General features: G+C 43.2%; 1 protein-coding gene across 1 annotated transcript in view; it reads left to right on the top strand.

Annotated features, from left to right (window-relative positions):
* Nucleotides 1-22,470, top strand: part of LOC145356030 (breakpoint cluster region protein) — a 406,846-nt gene that overhangs the window by 248,494 nt on the left and 135,882 nt on the right. The window contains exon 9 of the mRNA XM_080208612.1: nucleotides 11,096-11,217. Within this exon, the coding sequence (XP_080064738.1) occupies nucleotides 11,096-11,217 (122 nt within the window). The remainder of the gene's footprint in view (nucleotides 1-11,095; nucleotides 11,218-22,470) is intronic.

Raw genomic sequence — 22,470 nt, 5'->3', positions numbered from 1 at the left:
TAGAAAGTGTTTCTGTGTTCTTCAGTTTACAAAAACTAGCATATATAAAATATCTAGTTAATTTACAGTTTATTTCACAAGTTGATAATATTCTGTATATTCACATCTCTCAAGTATGGTACTGTAAAATGGGAAATTTTCAGATGGAAATAATACACATGTGAAAGCAAAATCACCAGTTCCATTTATCTAATCACTACTGTTAATCTTTGGGAAGATTTAAGAACATTATTCATATAGCACATGCTTTAAATTATCCCAGTTTACAAAATCACAGCATGTACAGATTCACCTTTTTTACTGTTTCCTTCATTTTTGGTGTTGCAAGTCGTAGAATTGGTTGATGACCTGAAAAGATGAGCAATTGTTGTCTATGTATCTTCATTGTTGCTGGGTCAAAATCCTGACTGTACTGTACACCACATGAACTGCAGCATTTCAGTAGGTGGCTCACCACCATCTTTTCAAATGCACTTGGGGATGGGCAATAAATACTTGTTTCAGTGATGCCCACATCTGTGGAAATAAATAAAAAATGTGTTTAATGGGTCTTCCAATGTTTTCTCTCTGGTGTTGTCAAAGCATGGAGAATATCAATGTACTGGCAACATCCTTGAGATGATCCAACAAACATTCTGTATTCTCAAATGGCCCACCTTCTATTGAAGAAAAATTCCTAAGGGTATGTTACTCCCTGCAAAGGCCCCCTCTTCTATTACTGTGATTTAAACTTAAGGATTGTCAGTTTATAAGTAGACTGAGTGAAGCGAATTGTTGAAACCAGAATTTGAAATACTGACTGTATTTATAAACAGTGCAGTAGGGAGGTGTTAACTCATAATGGGATTGTGATTCCTGACACACCTACTTCTTGGGGTAGGATTTTGAGGATGGTGAGCAATCAGCGCTCGCCATCCTGAGAATTGGTGTGTAATCCTCAACTGCCAATTTTTGAACTCTGACTGCCATTTAACATTAATTTGAGTGTTATCCACCCTCAGAAGGAAGTCCCACCTATGAGAGCTGTTGGCCAACCCAGCCAGGCAAGCATTGCAGTGCCCACAAATGGTACTGCACTGCTCTGCCTGGGAATAAGTGGGCGGCGGACTGTTGCAAAGCTAAGTCCTGGGGGTTGGATGTTGGGCAATGCCCTGGAGGGGTCATAGCATCACAAGGGCAGAATTTGGCACAGTGGTTTGCACTGCTGCCTCACAGCACCAGGGACCCAGGTTCAATTCCAGCTTCAGGTCACTGAGTGTGTGGAGTTTGCGCATTCTCCCTGTGTCTTCGTGGGTTTCCTCCAAGTATTCTGGTTTCCTCCCACAGTTCAAAGATGTGCGGGGTAGGTTGAATGGCTGTGCTAAATTGACCCTAGTGTCAGGGGTATTAGTGGGATAAATATGTGATGTTACGGGAATATAGCCTGTGTGGCCTTGTGGTAAGTGCAGACTCAAGGAGCCAAATGGTCTCCTTTTGCATTGTAAGGATTCTAAGGTATTCTTTGGTGGGGGGGAGCGCTGGAGCTCCAACGTCCTGGGGGGAATTGGGGGGGAACAACTATGAGGGGATCTTTAAAGTGAGTCCCCCAACAGCTTTCCCACCCAAGATGGGGAAAAGTTTTATTGTCTCTTTTTCACCCTACCCTCATGCACTACCACCAGCCTAAACATTGAAGCTGTGCAGGATAAGGTCCCTGAGTAGCCACTTGTTGACCTTAATGGGTGAAAGGGTGGTCCTGTCTGCCCCAGGCATGAAATTACACCTGGGTTTGGGTGGGAAGGTTCCCAGGAGGAATCCCATCCATCCAATTTTGTCTTTACACAAATTCTACCCCAGGTCTTCTGTGATGTGATTTTAATGCATTTATACAATGCCTTTGAAATAATGTATGATGCTGCCTTCTCAGGGCCTGGTGTTTCTTTAGCTGCCTACATTGAATTGCACAAAAAGAGATGGCTAAATATTAACAAGAATTAGAAATGTAAACAATAGGAATATGCTGAACAGATTAAACCTGTTTAAAAAAGCTGTTCCTCCATTAACAAAGCCACCTGCGTGCACTTAGTTGGAACAAAAATTTGCACTTTTTGTGTACCATTGCATCAGTGACAAATGTTAAAACGTAATCGTGATATTAGGTAGATTTCAGAATGTAATAGAATAGAAAATACACATTCTTTATACTAGCTCTTGGACATCTCTTGACAAGTGGATGTAAAATTTATGAAGTGACTTTAATTAGATCTCTTCATTACATGCTACCCAAATTTTGCTGTTGTGACCAGCACACCCAGAACTGTTAACTCCACCATTATAAAAACAGATTAAGATGTGGGTCTCGAGTGAACGGAAATGTTGACTATGTTCTGTGTATGATTAAAGTCTTAAAAATTTTTATTTTCCCAGATATTACCCCTTTTGCTGTTATTCAGACTGGTTCTATGCTGTGGATTTCTAAAGGAAGTTTATAAATCAATTTATTCAAAGCTCTTGAAAAGTATGTCCTCCAAATCATAGACCATAGAACCCTACAGTGCAGTACATGGGTAAAGCACCTGTCAATATTGCCCCTAGGCTATGCAAATCAATGTAGTTACTAATCTGTAAAGAGTTAAATGAGTTATCAGGGCCAGGCTAGATTGTATGTACCTACCCTTACCCATCAAACCCCTTTACTGGCCACTAGAATGCTGATACTTGCACATGAAGACTGCTCCCTTGGATTAGATACTTGGACCCTTTGAATGAAATGTAATTATACTGATAGAGCAACAAGATTTTAAGGTGTATAATTCACACACTTTACCTTTGACCCATTTGAGTCACAATGTTTACGTTGTGTTTGATAATTAACATAATTTTACAAATGGATTATCCCTTTAATGCACTAATGAAAATTCATCTCACATTTTGTCTCCGATCAATTTCTGTGCATTGTTCCCATTACTTATTAAGTTTTATTTTCCCGATACTTTTAAGACCCATATGTAGAATGCCCAAGAAGGGAAGGAGCTGTGCTGGACCTAATTCTGGAGAATGAAACTGCAGAGGTGGTTGAGGTGGAGGTAGAGATGGAGGAGCATTTTAATGATAGCGACCACAACATCATACAACTTAAGCTTGTTATGGACGAAAAAAAGACAAGTTGCAAAAAAAGGAGCTTTGGATTGGGGGAGAGCAGATTTTAGTAAAATACGGCAGGATCTGGTTAAGGTAGACTGCGAATAGCTACTAGTGGGGAAGTCTACAGAAGAGCAATGGCGGGGGTGGGTGGTGGTGACAGCGGCAGGGTGGTGGGGCAGTGTTCAAAACTGAAATGGTGAGGCTACAAGCTGGACATCTCTAGGGTGATGAGGAGTAACTAGCTCAGAAAACCATGGATGACCACCAGAGGGTTTCAGGATACAATGAGAAGCCAAATGAGCAACTCAGCAGAAGAATTAGTGAAGTACAGAAGTGTAAGGAGGAGCCGGTGCTGGGGCCTCAGCTTTTTACCATTTATATAGATGATCTGGAGGAGGGAACCGAGTGTAGGGTGTCGAAATTTGCTGATGACACCAAGATAGGGGGAACGGCAAATTGTGCGGAGGGTGTGGAGAGTCTGCAGAAGGATCTAGATAGGCTGGGCGAATGGGCCAGGAAATGGCAAATGGAATTTAATGTTGGCAAGTGTGAGGTGGTCCACTTTGGTAGGAAGAATGGTAGGAAGGACTATTACTTAGGGGGCGAAAAACTGCAGCAGGCGACGGTGCAGAGGGACCTGGGGGTCCTTGTGCATGAGTCACAAAAACCCAGCTTGCAGGTGCAGCAGGTGGTCAGGAAGGCGAATGGGATGCTGGCCTTCATAGCGAGGGGGATTGAATATAAAAGTAGGGAGGTCTTGCTGCAGCTGTATAGGGCATTGGTGAGGCCGCAGCTGGAGTACTGTGTGCAGTTTTGGGCACCGCACCTGCGCAAAGATATTTTGGCCTTGGAGGGAGTGCAGAGGAGGTTTACTAGGCTGATACCAGAGTTGAGGGGGTTGAGCTATGAGGAGAAGCTGAATAAACTGGGCTTGTACTCGTTAGAGTTTAGAAGAATGAGGGGAGATCTCATTGAGACTTATAAGATGATGAATGGGATGGATAGGATAGAGGTGGAGAGACTCTTCCTGCTCAAAAAAGACAGTAGGACTAGGGGGCACAGCCTCAAGATAAAAGGGGGGCGGTTTAGAACGGAGTTGAGGAGGAACTTCTTCACTCAAAGGGTGGTGAATCTCTGGAATTCTCTGCCCGTTGAAGTGGTGGAGGCTGCCTCGCTAAATATTTTTAAGACGCGGGTTGATGGGTTTTTGATAAGAGAGGGGATTAAGGGTTATGGGGAGAAAGCGGGAAAGTGGAACTGAGCAGCGACAGATCAGCCATGATCTTATTGAATGGCGGGGCAGGCTCGAAGGGCTAGATGGCCTACTCCTGCTCCTATTTCTTATGTTCTTATGTAAAAAGGGGATGTGAGAAAGCTCTGCCTGGTTAAAGAAAGGAACATCCCAAGATGTTAAGTAGGAGGATAACCAGAGAGCAATTAGGGGCCATGGGGATAGTCAGTGGGTGGAGTCATAGGACATTGGTAAAGTGCTGAATGAATATTTTACATCCGATTTCATCCAAGAGAAAGAGGATGAAGGCAAGAGAGCCTGTGAGATTCCTGAACAAATTGACATAAGAAACAATAAGGTACTGGAAATGCAGGTTTAAAATCTTTGGGTCCAGATGAATTGTGTCCCAGGCTGCTATGGGAGGCAAGGGAGAAGATTGCAGGAGCTCTGACTCAAATTTTTAGTTAAGGGTATGAGCCAAATGCGGATAAATGGGATTAATCATGGAATCATGAAGCTCTTCAGCCCGTTGAACCCAAACTGACACATTAGAAACACCTGAATTCTCACCTAATCCCATCTGCCAGCACTTGGTCCAAAGCCCTGAATGTCATTATATGATGTGCCAAGTGCTCATTCAGGTAATTTTTAAAGGATGTGAGGCCACCTGCCTCCATTAATCCCCAGGCAGCGCATTCCAGACCATCACCACCTTCTGGGTAAAAAGGTTTTTCCTCACAATCCCCCTAACCACCTGCCCCTCACCTTGAACCTACGTCCCCTTGTAACTGACCCTTCAACTAAGAGGAACAGCTGCTCCTTATCCACTCTGTCCATGTCTCTCATAATCTTGTACACCTCGATTAGATCGCCCTAGTCTTCTCTGCTGCAACAAGAACAACCCAAGCCTATCCAACCTCTGTTCGTAACTTAAATGTTCAATCCCAGGCAGCATCCTGGTAATTCCCGTCTGTGCTCTCTCCAGTGCAAGTGGGATTAAGTGTGAGGTAGGGTGTTTATTGTGTGTCTGCACAAACATGATGGGCTGAAGGGCCACAACTGTACTGTATGATTCTACGATTCTAACTCCATTAGCTATCCAATGAAGGAGCAATATCCAAGGTAGGCTCAATAGCACTACTGAGCTTTCTCCGCAATCTTTACTTCCGTGCCAAAAACTTGCGCAATTATACAATCCAGTCATTTTATATACAATTATTTAAAGGATTATTTAAGGTGTCAGATTGTAATTCAATTTAAGAATGTTGTCATGAATAGATTGACAAGTTGAATATTAATTGAGATTGTGTTAAGTTAATTGCATCTGACACCTTAAATAATTGGATTGCCATTTGTTCATTCAACTATCTGAAGCAAACTCAATGAAAATGGCTCCCTGATTGCTTAGTAATGCCAAACTATAATTTTAACTTATTCAGTGTTTTGTGGGGTAGTCAAAACTGGTTGAACATAGAACATTACAGCGCAGAACAGGCCCTTCGGCCCACGATGTTGCGCCGACCAGCTTTTTTAAAAAAAACAACACTAACCCACTAATCTAAACCAATCCCATTTCGTCCATAAACCTATCCACAGATCTCTTAAACGCCCCCAAACTAGGCGCATTTACAACTGCAGCTGGCAGGGCATTCCAGTCCCTCACCACCCTCTGGGTAAAGAACCTACCCCTGACATCAGTCCTATAACTACCCCCCCTTAATTTAAAGTCGTGCCCCCTCGTGCTAGCTTTCTCCATCCTAGGAAAAAGGCTATCACTATCCACCCTGTCTAAACCTCTAATCATCTTATATGTTTCAATAAGGTCCCCTCTTAGCCGCCTTCTTTCCAGCGAAAACAACCCCAAATCTCTCAGTCTCTCCTCATGGGATCTCCCCTCCATACCAGGCAACATCCTGGTAAACCTCCTCTGCACCCTCTCCAAAGCCTCTACATCCTTCCTGTAATGTGGGGACCAGAACTGCACACAATACTCCAAGTGCGGCCGCACCAGAGTTGTGTACAGTTGCATCATGACGCTGCGACTCCTAAATTCAATCCCCCTACCAATAAACGCCAAGACACTGTATGCCTTCTTAACAACCTTATCTACTTGATTCCCAACTTTCAGGGATCTATGTACACATACACCTAGATCCCTCTGCTCCTCCACACTATTCAAAGTCCTCCCGTTAGCCCTATACTCAACACATCTGTTATTCCTACCGAAATGAATTACCTCACACTTCTCCACATTAAACTCCATCCGCCACCTCTCGGCCCAGCTCTGCAACCTTTCTAAGTCACCCTGCAAACTATGACACCCTTCCTCACAATCTACCACACCTCCGACTTTGGTGTCATCAGCAAACTTACTAATCCACCCAACTATACCCTCATCCAGATCATTAATAAAAATTACAAACAGCAGTGGCCCCAAAACAGATCCCTGAGGCACACCACTTGTAACTGAACTCCATGATGAATATTTACCATCAACCACCACCCTCTGTCTCCTATCTGCTAGCCAATTCCTGATCCAATTACCTAGATCACCCCCAATCCCATACATCTGCATTTTCTGCAGAAGCCTACCATGGTGAACCTTATCAAACGCCTTACTAAAATCCATATACACCACGTCAACTGCCTTACCCCTATCCACCTCTTTGGTCACTTTCTCAAAGAACTCGATAAGGTTAGTAAGGCACGACCTACCCGCTACAAAACCATGCTGACTGTCTCTAATCAATTCATTACTCTCCAAATAACTATAAATCCTGTCTCTAATAATCCTTTCCAAAACCTTACCTACCACAGAAGTAAGACTCACTGGTCTATAATTCCCAGGGAAGTCTCTGCTCCCCTTCTTAAACAATGGGACAACATTTGCTGTCCTCCAATCTTCCGGTACTATACCAGAGACCAACGACGACCTGAAGATCAGAGCCAGAGGCTCCGCAATCACCTCTCTTGCCTCCCAGAGAATCCTAGGGTAAATCCCATCCGGACCAGGGGACTTATCTATTTTCAAACCCTCTAGAATATCCAGCACATCCCCCGTATCAATGGCAATACTATCTATTTTACACCCCTGCACCCCAGTGTCCTCCTCAGCTACATTCATGTCCCCTTGTGTGAACACCGAAGAGAAATATTGGTTCAACGCCTCTCCAATCTCCTCCGGTTCCACACACAACTTCCCTCTACTGTCTGTAACTGGCCCTAATCTTGCCCTAACCAACCTTCTGTTCTTGACATACCTGTAAAACGCCTTAGGGTTCTCCTTAATCCTATCAGCCAAAGTCATCTCATGTCCTCTTTTAGCCCTTCTTAACTCCCTCTTCAACTCCCTCCTAGCCAATCTAAAACTTTCTAATGCACTACCTGAGCCCTCAAGCCTCATCCGAACATAAGCCTCCTTTTACTTCCTAACCAACGAATCAACTTTTTTAGTGCACCAGGGTTGAGGGTCCAGTCATCTGGCAGAATTCCCAGCTGGAACTCCCTGTTCTTGAATACAAAATTATATAATCTGTTCCTCTAAACAATGCATGGCTTTGTAACTATACTCTATTCGAGTTACACTGTCATTGGGCTTTCATGTTTTAGTCAATTCGTTGACACAATTAGTCTTGAGTTTTATATTCAAATACTGACAACTTATTAGCTTTGTATTTATGATTTAAATGCCTATTTTATTCTAAACCCTTATATTAAAATATTAGGTGCTTGATATCATTATATTGATACTATATGATTAAACATTAAAAATTACAACATCCAGTTAATCTTGTGTGGAATGTGGTCAGACACAAATATTTCCCACAGTTTTGCTGATTTCCCTTTTGACATGATGTTATTCTGAAGATACTTTTGATACTTTTGGGGCAGCACAGTGGCTAGCACTGCTAACTCACAGCGCTAGGGACCCGGGTTCAATTCCTGGCTTGGGTCACTCACTGTCTGTGTGGAGTTTGCACATTCTCCCCATACCTGTGTGGGTTTCCTTCCACATTCTGTAAGATGTGCTGGTTAGTTGCATTGACCCAAACAGGCGCCGCACTGTGGCAACTAGGTGAATTTCATGGTAACTTCATTGCAGTGTTAATGTAAGCCTTACTTGTGACTCAAATAAATTTTACTTTACTTTTTGTTCAGCAACCATACATTGAGAAAACACTTTAGGGCAATTTGATTAGAAATTGCCTTTAAGTTTCAACAAATATACAAAAATGCTCTCTTATAATAAAAATAACTCAAAATGCAAATAAGATAGGAGCAGGAATGGTCCTTTAGGCTCTTTGAGCCTGCTTCACTAGTCACTCAGATTGCAGCGGATCTGGTTGTGGTCTCAGCTGCACTTTGCTGACTGTCCCAGTAACCCTTGACTCCCATGCCTATCAAAAATCAAACTAACTCAGCCTTGAATAAGTTCAATGATCCAGCTTCCACTACTTCCTGAGGAAGAGAATTCCACATACCAACAACTCTTTGAGAGAAGTAATTTCTCCTCATCTCTATCCTAAATGGGTATATCTCTTATTCTTACACTTGTTGCAGTCTTTCCCACAGGTGGAAACTTCCTCTCAGTATCTATCCTGTCAAATTCCTTCAGGATCTTATGTTTCAGACCACCTCTCTAAATTCTTCTAAATCAATAAATATAGCCTCAATTGGTTTAATCTTTTCTCATAAAATGAGCACCTCATCCCAGGGATGTGTTGTATGAACCTTCTGTGAACTGCTCCCAATGCAATTATATCATTTTTCCTAAGGGGGCAAAACTGCACACAGTACTGCAGATGTGGTCTCACCACGACCCTGCTCAGCTGCAGTAAAACGTCCCTACTATTATATTCCAATACCCATTGCAATAAATTCCAACATTCTATTTGCCTTCCTAATCACTTGCTGTATCTGCACACTAATTTCTATGTGATTAGACTGTTAGGGTACCAGATCAGAAACCCCGAGGTATGTTATGAAGTCAGACTAGACTGCAACAAAATATCTATTTTGGCATTAATGTGAACATAACATGCTTCACTCCAGCCACAATTCTACTGGCGAACAAGGGAGCTTTTATCAAAACAAATTTTACTTAACAACATAGTTTAACTATAACAGATGAATTAGCTTAACTTTTAACAACTGAACAATATTTAAACATAATGAGGTATAATTTTTATCTGCAAACCTATCACTGTTAGTTCCAATCAAGCAATAATTCATTGATAGATTTAAACCCCTCTTTAAAACAAATTAGAGAAACTGGCACATTTGCTTGTGACTTAGGTTATCAGTCTTGGAGCTTGTTCTTTCTTACACCAGTCCCAGGCAACAACTGCTCTTTGTTTTAAAAATTACAGTGAAACGGTTTTTTATCTGCAAGCTTAGTTCCTCCCAATAACCACATGACTCTGTCCCCATGAATCAACCTAATCAAAACCTCCCATGATTCTGTATACCTAATCTAAAATCCCAAGAGAACCTAAATAAGCATAAGGTCCATTATCTCTAGAAAGTAACTCATTCCTAAATAAATCAGTTATTATCCTGCATTCTCAGCATTTGAGCTGCATGTTTTCCCAGACAAATCCATTCTTGCAATGAAATACTGCCTCTTAAAGCAGCCCCATCTTAAACATAAAATATATCAAAATAGCACAGTATCATCACAAGATGTATTAGATGATCTAATTGGGGCTGTTATTTTTCCATTTTGATAATTTGTTTGCAAGTTTTTGTTACAATTTACAATATACTATTTATAATATTTACATTGTCAAGATTTAAATCCCTGGCCTATACTTAAACATACACGCATTATCTTATCTTTCTGACATGCTTAGGGATGTGATGATTACTTGTTTATCCCACCAATAGAAACTAAGCTGTATAAAGTGGCCTAGGAGCATTTCATGACCAATCATAATTTTCCAGCCCTTCATTCTGCATTGCATTTGCTGTGCTATGTTATTATGTGTACATAAATCCTTTGTCACAAAATGTTTCAGATCTTTTGTCTTCAGACACTCTCATCCCTTGGGGGCTGCAAGAAAAAGTCACTATAGCCCCAGATGACCATAGGCTGCTCTTTCCTCTGCGGGGGGAAGGTGGTAGAGCTAACTAGTAGTGATTTAACCTGAGGATCACCATGCCTAAGGCAGGGACAAGGTTGAGAAGGCAGGGCCTTCATGAATAATCTTAGCCAGTATGGGAATTAAACTTGAGCTGCTGGCATCGCTGTGCATCACAAACCGTCCATCCAGCCAACTGAGCTAACTGACCCCTAAGGGCTGCAAGGACAGAGCAGGGAAATTAGACCAATTTGAATGCTGTACAATGAGCTGGCATAGACGCAGTGGCTTGAATTGTGGCTTCCTGTGCTGTGATGACTTTATTGCCAGTCTTTTACCACCTCATCCACCTGAGGCTCATAAGACCAACAGAGAATGCCATTCTGTGAGTGGGAGAAGCGGTTAAAGTTTCAGCCTATGTCTCTATAACAGGCTGCATTATAATTGACTAGTTTCTCACCTAGAAACTATGCCCACAGATTCATTAATTTTAAGTACAGCTCCTGCTGAGTTTCTTCAAAATTCATGGAAAAACAATTATTTTACCAGAATATTTGCAATACTCGTCTATCTTGGAATATCACAGAGGGAATGTCATACATTGCATTCATTCTAAAATTGTAAAGGAAAATAATGAAAATAATCTTTCTAATTTTTGCAGCATCGGCAGCTTGTGAAGGACAGCTTTCTGGTCGAACTTGTAGAAGGTGCTCGGAAACTTCGACATGTGTTCCTTTTCACTGACCTCTTTCTTTGTGCAAAGATGAAGAAACAAATAGCAGGGTAAGTACAGGGATAATTTTTGATGATTAATGAAACTATATTGTTGATGTGTAATTCATCAATTCAGCTAAAATATTACTATCTTGAAAAATGTTTTGTTTCTGCGAGAATGATAGAGCATAAAATAGAGCATTTAAATTGTAAAAGGAGGAGTAGGGCCAATTTGGGACCAAAATGGATTTACACAGTGGGCATGCGTACTATACTTTGTCTTACCAAGGAAGAAGATGCTGCCAAAGTTAGAATGAAAGAGAAAATAGTTGAGGCACTGAAAAATTGACAAAAATTGATAAAGTGGAGGTATTATATCACATGGACCTGATCAGATGCATCAGGGAAATAAGGGTAGAAATCATGGAAGCACTGGCCATTACCTGCCATTCTTCCTTCGATATGGAGGTGATGCCGGAGGACTGGAGAATTGAAAATGTTATAGCTTTGTTCAAAAAAGGGGTGTAAGGTTAAACCAGCGGTCCAGTCAGTTTCACCTCAGTGGTAGAAAAACATTTTCATCTTGTACTCATCAAGATAGGATGCAAAATCACCAATCCAAAAGGAAACAACAGTTTATACTGCATGAGAAAAGACTGCTGATTGGTTGGCAAATGAACTCTGATCAGTAGAGGCGTTGCCATTGAGAAAGCAGCGGGAAACCGTTAGGCTGCTTACGCATGGATGGCATCAAATGTCTTCAAGCTGCTCAAATATGGATTAATTCTGAAAAGCCAGCATGGGATCTGTTAAGGACAAATCATTTTTAACAAAATTGATTAACTGTTTTGATGGAGGCAATGGAGAGGGCTTTTGAGGCTAGTGCAATTGTTGTATACATGGACATCCAAAAGACATTTGATAAACTGCCATTTAATAAAGCAAAGTTGAAACCCATGAAATAAAGAGGACTGTGACACCATGGATAGAAAGTTGGCTGAGTGACAGAAACAGAGTGCCGTGGTGAATGGTTGTTTTTCAGCTGGAAGGAATTTTTTATTAGTTTTTCATGGGAAGTTGATAGAACATAGAACACTACAGCACAAACAGGCCCTTCAGCCCACGAGTTGCGCCGATCACATCAACACCTATCTGTAACCCCCAATCCCATAAAACCCCATATACTCATCCAGAAGTCTTTTAAAAGACCCCAGCGAGTTCGCCTCCACCACCACTGACAGCAGCCGATTCCATTCACTCACCACCCTCTGAGTGAAAAACTTACCCCTAACATCACTTCTGTACTTTCCTCCCCGCACCTTAAACCTGTGTCCTCTCGTAGCGACCATTTCAACCCGGGGAAATAGCCTCTGAGAATCCACCCTATCTATTCCTCTCAACATTTTATAAACCTCTGTCAGGTCGCCTCTCTACCTACGTCTCTCCAGGGAAAAGAGACCCAGTTCCCTCAACCTAACTTCATAAGGCATGCCTCCCAGTCCAGGCAATATCCTTGTAAATCTCCTCTGTACCCTTTCAATAGCTTCTACGTCTTTCCTATAGTGAGGCGACCAGAACTGCGCACAGTACTCCAAATGAGGCCTGACAAGGGTCTTATAAAGTTGCAGCATTACCTCCCGACTCCTAAACTCAATCCCTCGATTAATGAAGGCCAGTACACCATACGCCTTCTTGACCACCTCTTCCACCTGCGAGGCCGATTTAAGAGTCCTGTGGACCCGGACCCCAAGATCCTTCTGCTCCTCAACACTACCAAGACTCCTGCCCTTGATAGTGTACTCATTCATCCCGTTGGTTCTGCCAAAATGGACGCATTTATCCGCGTTGAAGTCCATCTGCCACTTCTCCGCCCAGTCCTGCATCCTATTTATGCCCTGCTGCAACTTTTGCCATCCTTCCAGACCATCCACAACACCACCGACCTTCGTGTCATCAGCGAACTTACTTACCCATCCTTCCACTTCCTCATCCAGGTCATTTATGAAAATGACAAACAGCAAGGGTCCTAGAACAGATCCCTGGGGCACTCCACTGGTGACTGACCTCCATTCAGAAAAAGACCCATCCACAACCACTCTGTGCCTTCTGCAGGCAAGCCAGTTCTTGATCCACAAGGCCAAAGGCCCTTGGATCCCATGCCCTCTCACCTTCTCAAGAAGTCTTGCATGGGGGACCTTATCAAACACCTTGCTGAAGTCCATGTACACCACGTCCACGGCACTTCCTTCGTCAATGTGTTCAGTCACATTATCGAAGAACTCAACTAGGCTTGTAAGGCACGACCTGCCCTTGACAAATCCATGCTGACTATTCCTGATCATGTCAAACCTCTCCAAATGGTCGTAAATCTTGTCCCTCAGAAGCCTCTCCATCAGCTTACCAACCACTGAGGTCAGACTCACCGGTCGGTAATTTCCCGGGCTATCTCTGTTCCCTTTCTTGAAAATAGGGACTACATCCGCAATCCTCCAATCTTCCGGAACCTCTCCCATCTCCATTGACGACGCAAAGATCATCGCCAGGGGCTCTGCAATCACTTCCCTCGCCTCCCACAGTATCCTGGGGTATATCCCATCTGGTCCCGGCGACTTATCAATCTTGATAGAATTCAAAAGTTCTAACACATCCTCCACCTTAATATCCACAAACTCAATCTTTTCCATCTGCTGCAAATCCGTAGCAAAATCTCCCAGATCAGCTTCCACCGTGAATACTGAGGCAAAGTACTCATTAAGCACCTCTGCCATTTCTTCTGGTTCCACACAGACCTTACCCCCTTCACCTTTTATAGGTCCTATCCCTTCTCTTCTCATCCTTTTACCTTTCACATATTGATGTTGCTGGCAAGGCCAGCATTTGTTGGCCATCACTACGTGAGAAGGTAGTGGTGAGCCGTCTTTTTTAATCGCTGTAGTCCATGTGATGTAGGTACGGTGCTGTAAGGGAGGGAGTTCCAGGAATTTGACCCAGTGGCAGGGAACGAATGTGATAGAGTTCCAAGCCAGGACAGTGTGTGACTTGGAATGAAACTTCAGATAGTGGTGTTCCCAAGGTCTGCTAGATTATTCTTCTAGATGGTAAAGATCTTGGGTTTGAAATGTATTTTTGAAGGAGACTTGGTATGTTGCTGCAGTGCATCTTGTAAATGATTTACACTTTTGCCATTGTGCATCGGTGTTGGAGAAAGTGAATGAAGATAGTGGATGGGAATCAAATAGGCTGCTTAGGCATGGATGGCATCAAATGTCTTCAGCATTGTGGGAGCTGCACTCATCCAGGCAAGTGGAGACTGTTTTATCACACTTCTGACTTGTGTCTTTTGGATGTGGACAGGCTTTGGGGAATTGCTGCTAAAATTTCCAGCCTCTGACCTGCACTTTAGCCACAGTATTTATATGGCTGATCAAATTCAGTTTCTGATCAATGGTAACTTCCAAGATGTTGATTATGGGAGTTTTAACAATGGTAATACCATTGAATATCATGGGCAGGTGGTTAGATTCTGTCTTGCAGTTGGTCATTGCCTAGCACCTGTGTGATGCATATATTACTTGCCTAAATCCAAATCTGAATGTTGTCCAGGTCTTGCTGCATATGGACATGATCTGCTGCAATATCTGATCATGCAATAACATGAGTAAACATAGAAACATAGAAGATAGGAGCACGAGGAGGCCATTTGGCCCTTCGAGCCTGCTCCGCCATTCATTATGACCATGGCTGATCATCCAACTCAATAGCCTAATCCCGCTTTCTCTCCATAACCTTTGATCCCATTTGCCCCAAGTGCTATATCTAGCTGCCTGTTGAATGCATTCAATGATTTGGCATCAACTACTTCCAGTGGCAATGAATTCCACAGCTCACCACTCTTTGAGTGAAAAAATGTCTCCTCACCTCCGTTCTAAATGGTCTACCCTGAATCCTCAGGCTGTGACCCCTGGTTCTGGACTCCCCCATCATCAGGAACATCCTCCCTGCATCTATTCTGTCTAGATCTGTTAGAATTTCATGAGTCTCCACGAGATCCCCCTCATTCTGAACTCCAGCGAAAACAATCTTAACATAGTCAATCTCTCCTCATACATCAGTCCCGCCATCCCCGGAATCAGCCTGGTAAACCTTCGCTACACTCCCTTGAGAGCAAGAACATTCTTCCTCAGAAAAGAAGACCAAAACTGTACATAATACTCTAGGTGTGGCCTCACCAAGGCTCTGTACAATTGCAACAACGCATCCCTGCTCCTGTATTCGACCTCTCGCAATGAAGACCAACATACCATTTGCTTGTTTATCCCCTGCTGCACCTGCATGCTTACCCTCAGTGACTGGTGCACAAGGACACCCAGGTCACTTTTCCCAATTTACAGCCATTCTGGTAGTAATTTGCCTTCTTGTGTTTGCTTCCAAAGTGAATAACCTCACACTTATCCAAATTGTACTGCATCTGCCCAATCACCCAACCTGTCCAGATCATTCGGAAGAATCTCTGCATCCTCGTCACAGTTCACCCTCCTACTCAACTTGGTATCATCTGCAAACTTTGAGATGTTACATTTTGTTCCATCATCTATATCATTAATATATAGAGATATTGGGCATCTTATAGAGACTTACAAGATAATGGAGGGGCTAGATAGGGTAGAGGTAAAGAGATCCTTTCCACTTAGAAAGGAACCAGAACTAGAGGGCACAGCCTCAAAATGAGGGTGGAGGGGACAGTTTAGATCAGAGTTGAGGAGGAACTTCTTCTCTGAGTGGTGAATCTCTGGAATTCTCTGTCCATTGAAGTAGTGGAGGCTACCTCGTTGAATATGTTTAAGTCATGGGTAGATAGATTTCTGATCGATAAGTGAATTAAGGGTTACGGGGAGCAAGCGGGTAAGTGGAACTGATCCACTTCAGATCAGCCATGATCTTATTGAATGGTGGGGCAGGCTCAAAGGGCTAGATGGCCTGCTCCTGCTTCTTATTTCTTATGTTCTTATAGCTGGGGTCCCAGCACCAGTCCCTGTGGCACCCCACTAGTTACTGCCAGCCAATTTGAAAAGCACTCATTAATTCCTACTCTTTGTTTCCTCTCTACCAACCAGTTTTCTATCCATCTCAATACACTTCCCCCAATCCCAATCTTGGACCATAATCTCTTGTGTGGGACTTTCAAACGCTTTCTGAAAGTCCAAATATACTACATCTATTTGTTCCCCCTTGTCAACTTTACTAGTTACATCTTCAAACATATCCGCTTCTGACCTTCTGATGTTGGGAAGGTCATTAATGAAGAGCCCAAGGTTGGGCCAGTACTCTGAGAAATACCTGCAACCACAACCAAGCTCCAGTGGAGAGTTTTCCGCCAATTTCCATTGACAAGATTTTCAAAGGCTCCTTGATCACACACTCAGCCAAATGCTGGCTTGATGTTAAGGGCAGTCTCACCTCACCCCTTGACTCAGCTCTTCTGCCTTTGCTTGGACTAAGGATGTAATAAGGTCAGGAGCCAAGGTGTCTGCTAGAACCCAAACTGAGCATCAGTGAGCAGATTATTGCCGCGTCAGAGTCACTTGATAGCACTTTGTCACCTTCCATCGCTTTGCTGATGATCAAGAGTAGGCCATTAGTACTTGGCTAAGTTAGATTTGTTCTGCCTTTTGCAGAACCGATTTTTGGTGCTTCTGCAGGAATAGCTTGACTGGGAGCAGAAAGCTTCAGTTCTACTAATATAATGTTGTTAGGGTCCATGTGGTAGAGTGACTTGAGTTGTTTCTTTGTGTTTGATCTACTCCATTGGTTGTGGATCACTTAACTCTGTCCATCGTGTACTGCTTCTGATGTTTGGAATACAAGTAGTCCTGTGTTGTAGCCTCACCAGATTGGCACCTCAGTTTTGAATATGCCTGGCGCTGCTCCTGACATGCGTTCCTGCATTTTCATTGAACCACTGTTGACCCTGCAGGGCAGAAGGAGGCCATTTGGCTCATCGAGCCTGCACTGACAACAATCCCACCTGAGCCCTATCCCCATAACCCCACATATTTATCCGGCTAATCCCTCTAACCTATGCATTCCAGGACACAAAGGGGCAATTTAACATGGCCAATGCACCTAAACTGCACATGGGGAGAACATGCAGACTCCACGAGACAGTGACCCAAGTGGAGAATCAAACCCAAGTCTCTGGAGCTGTGAGGCAGCAGTGCACCACCGTACCACCCCATCTTGACGGCAGTAGTAGAGATAGTGATAAACTAGGCTTTAAATTTAAAGATTGTACTGTTGCTGTCGGCCTATAGTATCTCAAGAATGCCCAATTTTGAACGGTTAGATCTATTCTGAATCTATTCCATTTGGCACGATGGTAGTGCCACACAAAACATATAAGGGTACGCTCAGTATGAAGATGGGATTTTGCCTCTACAAGGACTTTTCTGTGGTCACTACTACTAATACACTCTTGGGTAGATGCATCTGTGACAATTAGATTGGTGAGGGTGAGGTTAATTAGGTTTTTCCCTCTTTTTCAACCACACATAACCTGCACTAAGTGCAGTCTGACAGTAATGAACTTCAGGACACTGCAAACTTGGTCAGTAGTGATGCTGCTGAGACATGCTTGGTGATGAACATTGAAATCCACCACTGAGAGTACTTTCTGTGGCCTTATCCCCTCTCAGTGCGTCCTCCAAGTGGTGCTCATCATGGAAGAGTACTGATTCATCAGTATAGGGGGTAATCAATAGGAGATTCCTTTGCCCACATTTGACCTGATGCCATGAGCCTTCATGGGGTCTGGAGTCAATGGCAAAGATCCCAGGCAAGTTCTTCCAGACGGAATACCGCAGTGCCACCATCTTTGATGGCTTTGTCCTGCTGATGGCAAAGGACATACTTGATTGTGTCTGCGACATTGGCTGTAAGATATTCTTTGGTGAGTATCACTATCAGGCTGTTGCCTGACCAGTCTGTGGGCAGCTCTCTCAATTTTGGCACAAGTACCCAGATGTAAATAAAGAGACCTTTTTCAGGGTTGACAGGGCTAGGTTTGTCATTGCCATATCCTGTGCTAATGTCGATGCCAGGTGGTCTGTTCAGTTTATTCTTTTTTGACTTTTCTGCAGTAGATTGGTACAAGCACCACAGAAAGTAATTGAGGCTGAAATGTTCCCTGACTTCAAGAAGAATTTAGATATAGCTTTTGAGGCTAAAGGGATATAGGGATAAGGGAATCAGGAAATTGAATTTGATGATCAGCCATGATCAAAATGAATGGCGGAATGGGCTTGAATGGCCTACTCTTTCTAATTTCTGTGTTTCTAAGTAAAAGTGTATCACATTGGCATGGGTGTGGTGAAGACAGCAGATTTCCTTCCCTAAACGATATTAGTGAATCTAATTAGTGAACCCCTCAATGAAAGGGCTTTTATGACTATCATCATGACTTTAATAAGTTTCACAACATAAGGTTAAAATCCAACAGATTTGTTTGGAATCATGAGCTTTTGGAGCGCTCCTCCTTCATCAGGTGAGTGGGCCCAAAAGCTCGTGATTCCAAATAAACTTGTTGGACTTTAACCTGGTGATGTGAGACTTCTTACTATGCCCACCCCAACGCCAGCATCTCCACATCATGGCTACCATGACTTGAGACTAACTTTCAATTCTGGAATATATTGAATTTAAGTTCCACCAGTTACTATGATGGGGTTTGAACCTGTGTCCCTATAGTGTTACCCTGGCCCTCTAAATTTTTAATCGAGTGTCATTGCCATTACCTCATCATCTTCCCTAGGTTTCCACAGCAATCAATATTTGGAACTGCTGCTCTTGACCTATGTCCTGCACCTGTGTGCACAGAGCACAATTTCAGAATTTACAGATGACACAAAACTTGGAAGTGCTTGTACACTGTGAGGAGGTTAGAATAGATCTCAAAAGGACATAACCAGACTGGCGGAATGATCAAACCCATGGCAGATGGAGTTCAATGAACTGAAATATTACATTTTGGTCGGAAGAATTAGGGGCAGCATTATAACATTTCCAGAAGGCCTTTGACAAGGTGCCACATAGGAGACTCTTAAATACTTAAGTGCCTATGGTCGGTAAGATCCTGGCATGGATAAAGGATTGGCTGACTGGCAAAAGGCAGAGAGTGGGGATAGAGGAGTCTTTCTCAGGATGGCAGCCAATGACTAGTGGTGTGCCTCGGGTCTGTGCTGGAACCACAACTTTTCACACTTAACGTTAACCATTTGGAGGAAGGAACTGAAGGCTAGGCTTGCAAATGATGCAAAGATGTGGAGACGGACAGGTAGTATTGAGGAAGCAGGAGGCTGCAGAAGGACTTGGACAGGTTAGGAGAGTGGGCAAAGAAGTGCAGATGGAATACAATGTGGAAAAATGTGAGGAATTAGTGGGTAAATATGTAGGGATATGGGGATATGTAGGGATACCCACTTTAGAAGGAGGAATAGAGGCATAGACTATTTTCTGAATGGAAAAATGTTTAGGAAAGGGACTTGGGAATTATTGCTCAAGATTCTCTTAAGGTTAACATGCAGGTTCAGTTGGCAGCTAGGAAAGCAAATGCAATGTTAGCATCCACGTCGAGAAGGCTAGAGTACAAGAGTAGGGATGCACTTCTGAGGCTGTATAAGACTCTGGTCAGACCTCATTTGGAGTACTGTGAGGAGTTTTGGGCCCCATATCTAAGAAAGGAATGGAAACAGTCCAGAGGAGGTTCACAAGAATGATCCCTGGAATAAAGAGCTTGTCGTATGAGGAACGGCTGAGGACTCTGGTTTATGCTCGTTGGCGTTTAGAAGGATGAGGGGGGATCTTATTGAAACTTGCAGGGTACTGCGAGGCTTGGATAGAGTGGATGTGGAGAAGATACTTCCAATAGTAGGAAAACTAGAACCAGAGGGCCCAATCTCAGGCTAAAGGGTCAATACTTTAGAACAGAGATGAGGAGGAATTTCTTCAGCCAGAGAGTGCTGAATCTGTGGAACTCTCTGCAGCAGAAGGCTGTGGAGTCTCAGTCATTGAGTGTCTATAAGACAGAGATAAACAGGTTCTTGATTAATAAGGGGGACCAGTGGTTATGGGGGAAAGGCAGTAGTATGGGGATGAGAAAAATATCAGCTATAACTTAGAATCCGTACAGTACAGAAAGAGGCCATTTGGTCCATTGAGTCTTCACTGACCACAATCCCACCCGGGCCCTATCCCCATATCCCTACATATTTACCCACTAATCCCTCTAACATATGCATCTCTGGACACTAAGGGCAATTTTAGCATGGCCAATCAACCTAACCTGCACGTCTTTGCGTTGTAGGGAAAACTGGAGCACCCAGAGGAAACCCATGCAGACACAAGGAGAATGTGCAAACTCCACACAGACAGTGACCCAAGCTGGGAATCGAACCCAGGTCCCTGGAACTGTGAAGCAGCAGTGCTAACCACTGTGCTACCGTGCTGTACCGCTATGATTGAATGGCAGAGCAGACTCGATGGGCTGAGTGGCCTAATTCTATTCCTACATCTTATGGTCTTCTCATAAAGGGTATAATTATAAATGGGTGTGAAGGAGCAGAGGAACCTGAGTGTATATGTGCATAAATCATTAAAGATGGAAGAATAGGTTAAAAATACAGTAAGGCAAGCAGGATCCTGGGCTTTATAAATAGACCTATAGAGAATAAAAGCAAGGTAGTTATGGTGAACCTTTAGTTGAGGGCGAACAAGTATCTTATAAAGTATAGGGTAGGATATTCCGTGGCCTGGGACGGGACGTCATCCACCACCGGTTAAATTTCCCAGCAGCAGAGTGGCTACCCGTTGAATGGGAGCAAACAGTCAATTTAAATTTACCACCTATTAAAGTTGATGTTTTGATGGTAGAGAATCTCTTCATTCCGGCAGCTTCCTTGTAGCCATCCTAGGCCTTTGGAACTTGTGGCTCCATGATCCAGTAAAACCTCTGGGGCAGGAAAGGCCAGCTCCAGTAGGCCGTTCTGAGGGACCTGCCTGCTTTGAGCCTGCAGACTTTTTGTTTCTACTTATTTTTGTGCCTTCTTGACTCCCAAGCTACAGGGCTGCCAGTGCTATGATTGGAACGGCAGCATTGGGAACCTGCCCTCTGGCCTTAATTGAGCAACATGCCCAGAGGCAGACACTTTAGAGGCTGCTCTGGTAAAATTGTTGAGCCGGTTGCGCTGCTGGCAAGTGCTGGCTGAGGAATCTTATTTCAGCCTGATTTCAGGGTCCCAATGTTTGTGGTAAAATCCTGACTGTTGGGTCCTGTTCTGGGCATCGTGCTTGGGAAGATCATAAGAAACAGGAGCAGAAATAAACCATTCTGACCCTCAAGCCTGCTAACACTTTGTTGAGGTTGAGGGGAAATTTGATATAGGTATTCAAGATCATGGATGGTCTGGACGGAGTAGATGGAAAACTGTTCCCATAGACAGAAGGGTTGAGAGCCAGAAAACACAGACCATGGCAAAAGAAACAAAAATGACAAGAGGAAACATTTTTTCAGTGAGTGATTAGGATCTGGAATGCTTTGCCTGAGTGTGTGGTGGAAGCATAGTTATTAGGGCTTTCAATAGAGAACTGGATAATTATGTTAAGAGAAACAATTTACTGAGTTACTGGAAAAAGACCAAAGAATCAAACTGATTGAGTTGCAGAGAGGCAGAACAGACAGCAGACTAAATTGCCACCTTCTGTGCGTAACCATTGTCTGACTCTGTTGTTAATATCACTAATTTTCATAGCATCCCTATAGTGCAGAAAGAGGCCATTCAGCCCATCAAGTCTGCATTGACTCGCTGAAAGACCATCCCGCTCAGGCTCTCCCCTTTGCCCTATCCCTGTAACCCTGTTTATTTACCATGACTAATCCCCCTAACCCACAGATCTTCAGACACTAAAGCGCAATTTAGCATGGCCAGTTTACCTAACCTGTACATCTTGGGCTGTGGGAGGAAACCATAGCATCCAGAGGAAAACTCACGTGGACACGAGGAGAATGTGCACATAGAAGAACTATTAATTAGTTTTAGTGGGAAATTTCTCCTGCAGGAAGATGAGATTACTCAAAAGAATTGCAATTTTTTTTCATTCTGTATATAACTAAAGTACATATGTCTGGTGATTAGATTGGTTGGACTGTCAGTATTCATGTTCGTGCTGTGGTGTGGGCCCTTGCCACAAGCAGGGTCATTTTACTGTTGCTTTCTATCTCTTCCATTATAGACAAAACAGATTGACATTGTGCAATAGGCAATATTCTGG

This window comes from Carcharhinus amblyrhynchos, chromosome 20 (assembly GCF_965287045.1).
Source record: "Carcharhinus amblyrhynchos chromosome 20, sCarAmb.v2.hapA, whole genome shotgun sequence".
Taxonomy (NCBI): Eukaryota; Metazoa; Chordata; class Chondrichthyes; order Carcharhiniformes; family Carcharhinidae; genus Carcharhinus; species Carcharhinus amblyrhynchos.
The sequence above is the reverse complement of the archived record's forward strand: the minus strand, read 5'-3'. Positions and strand labels throughout refer to the sequence as shown.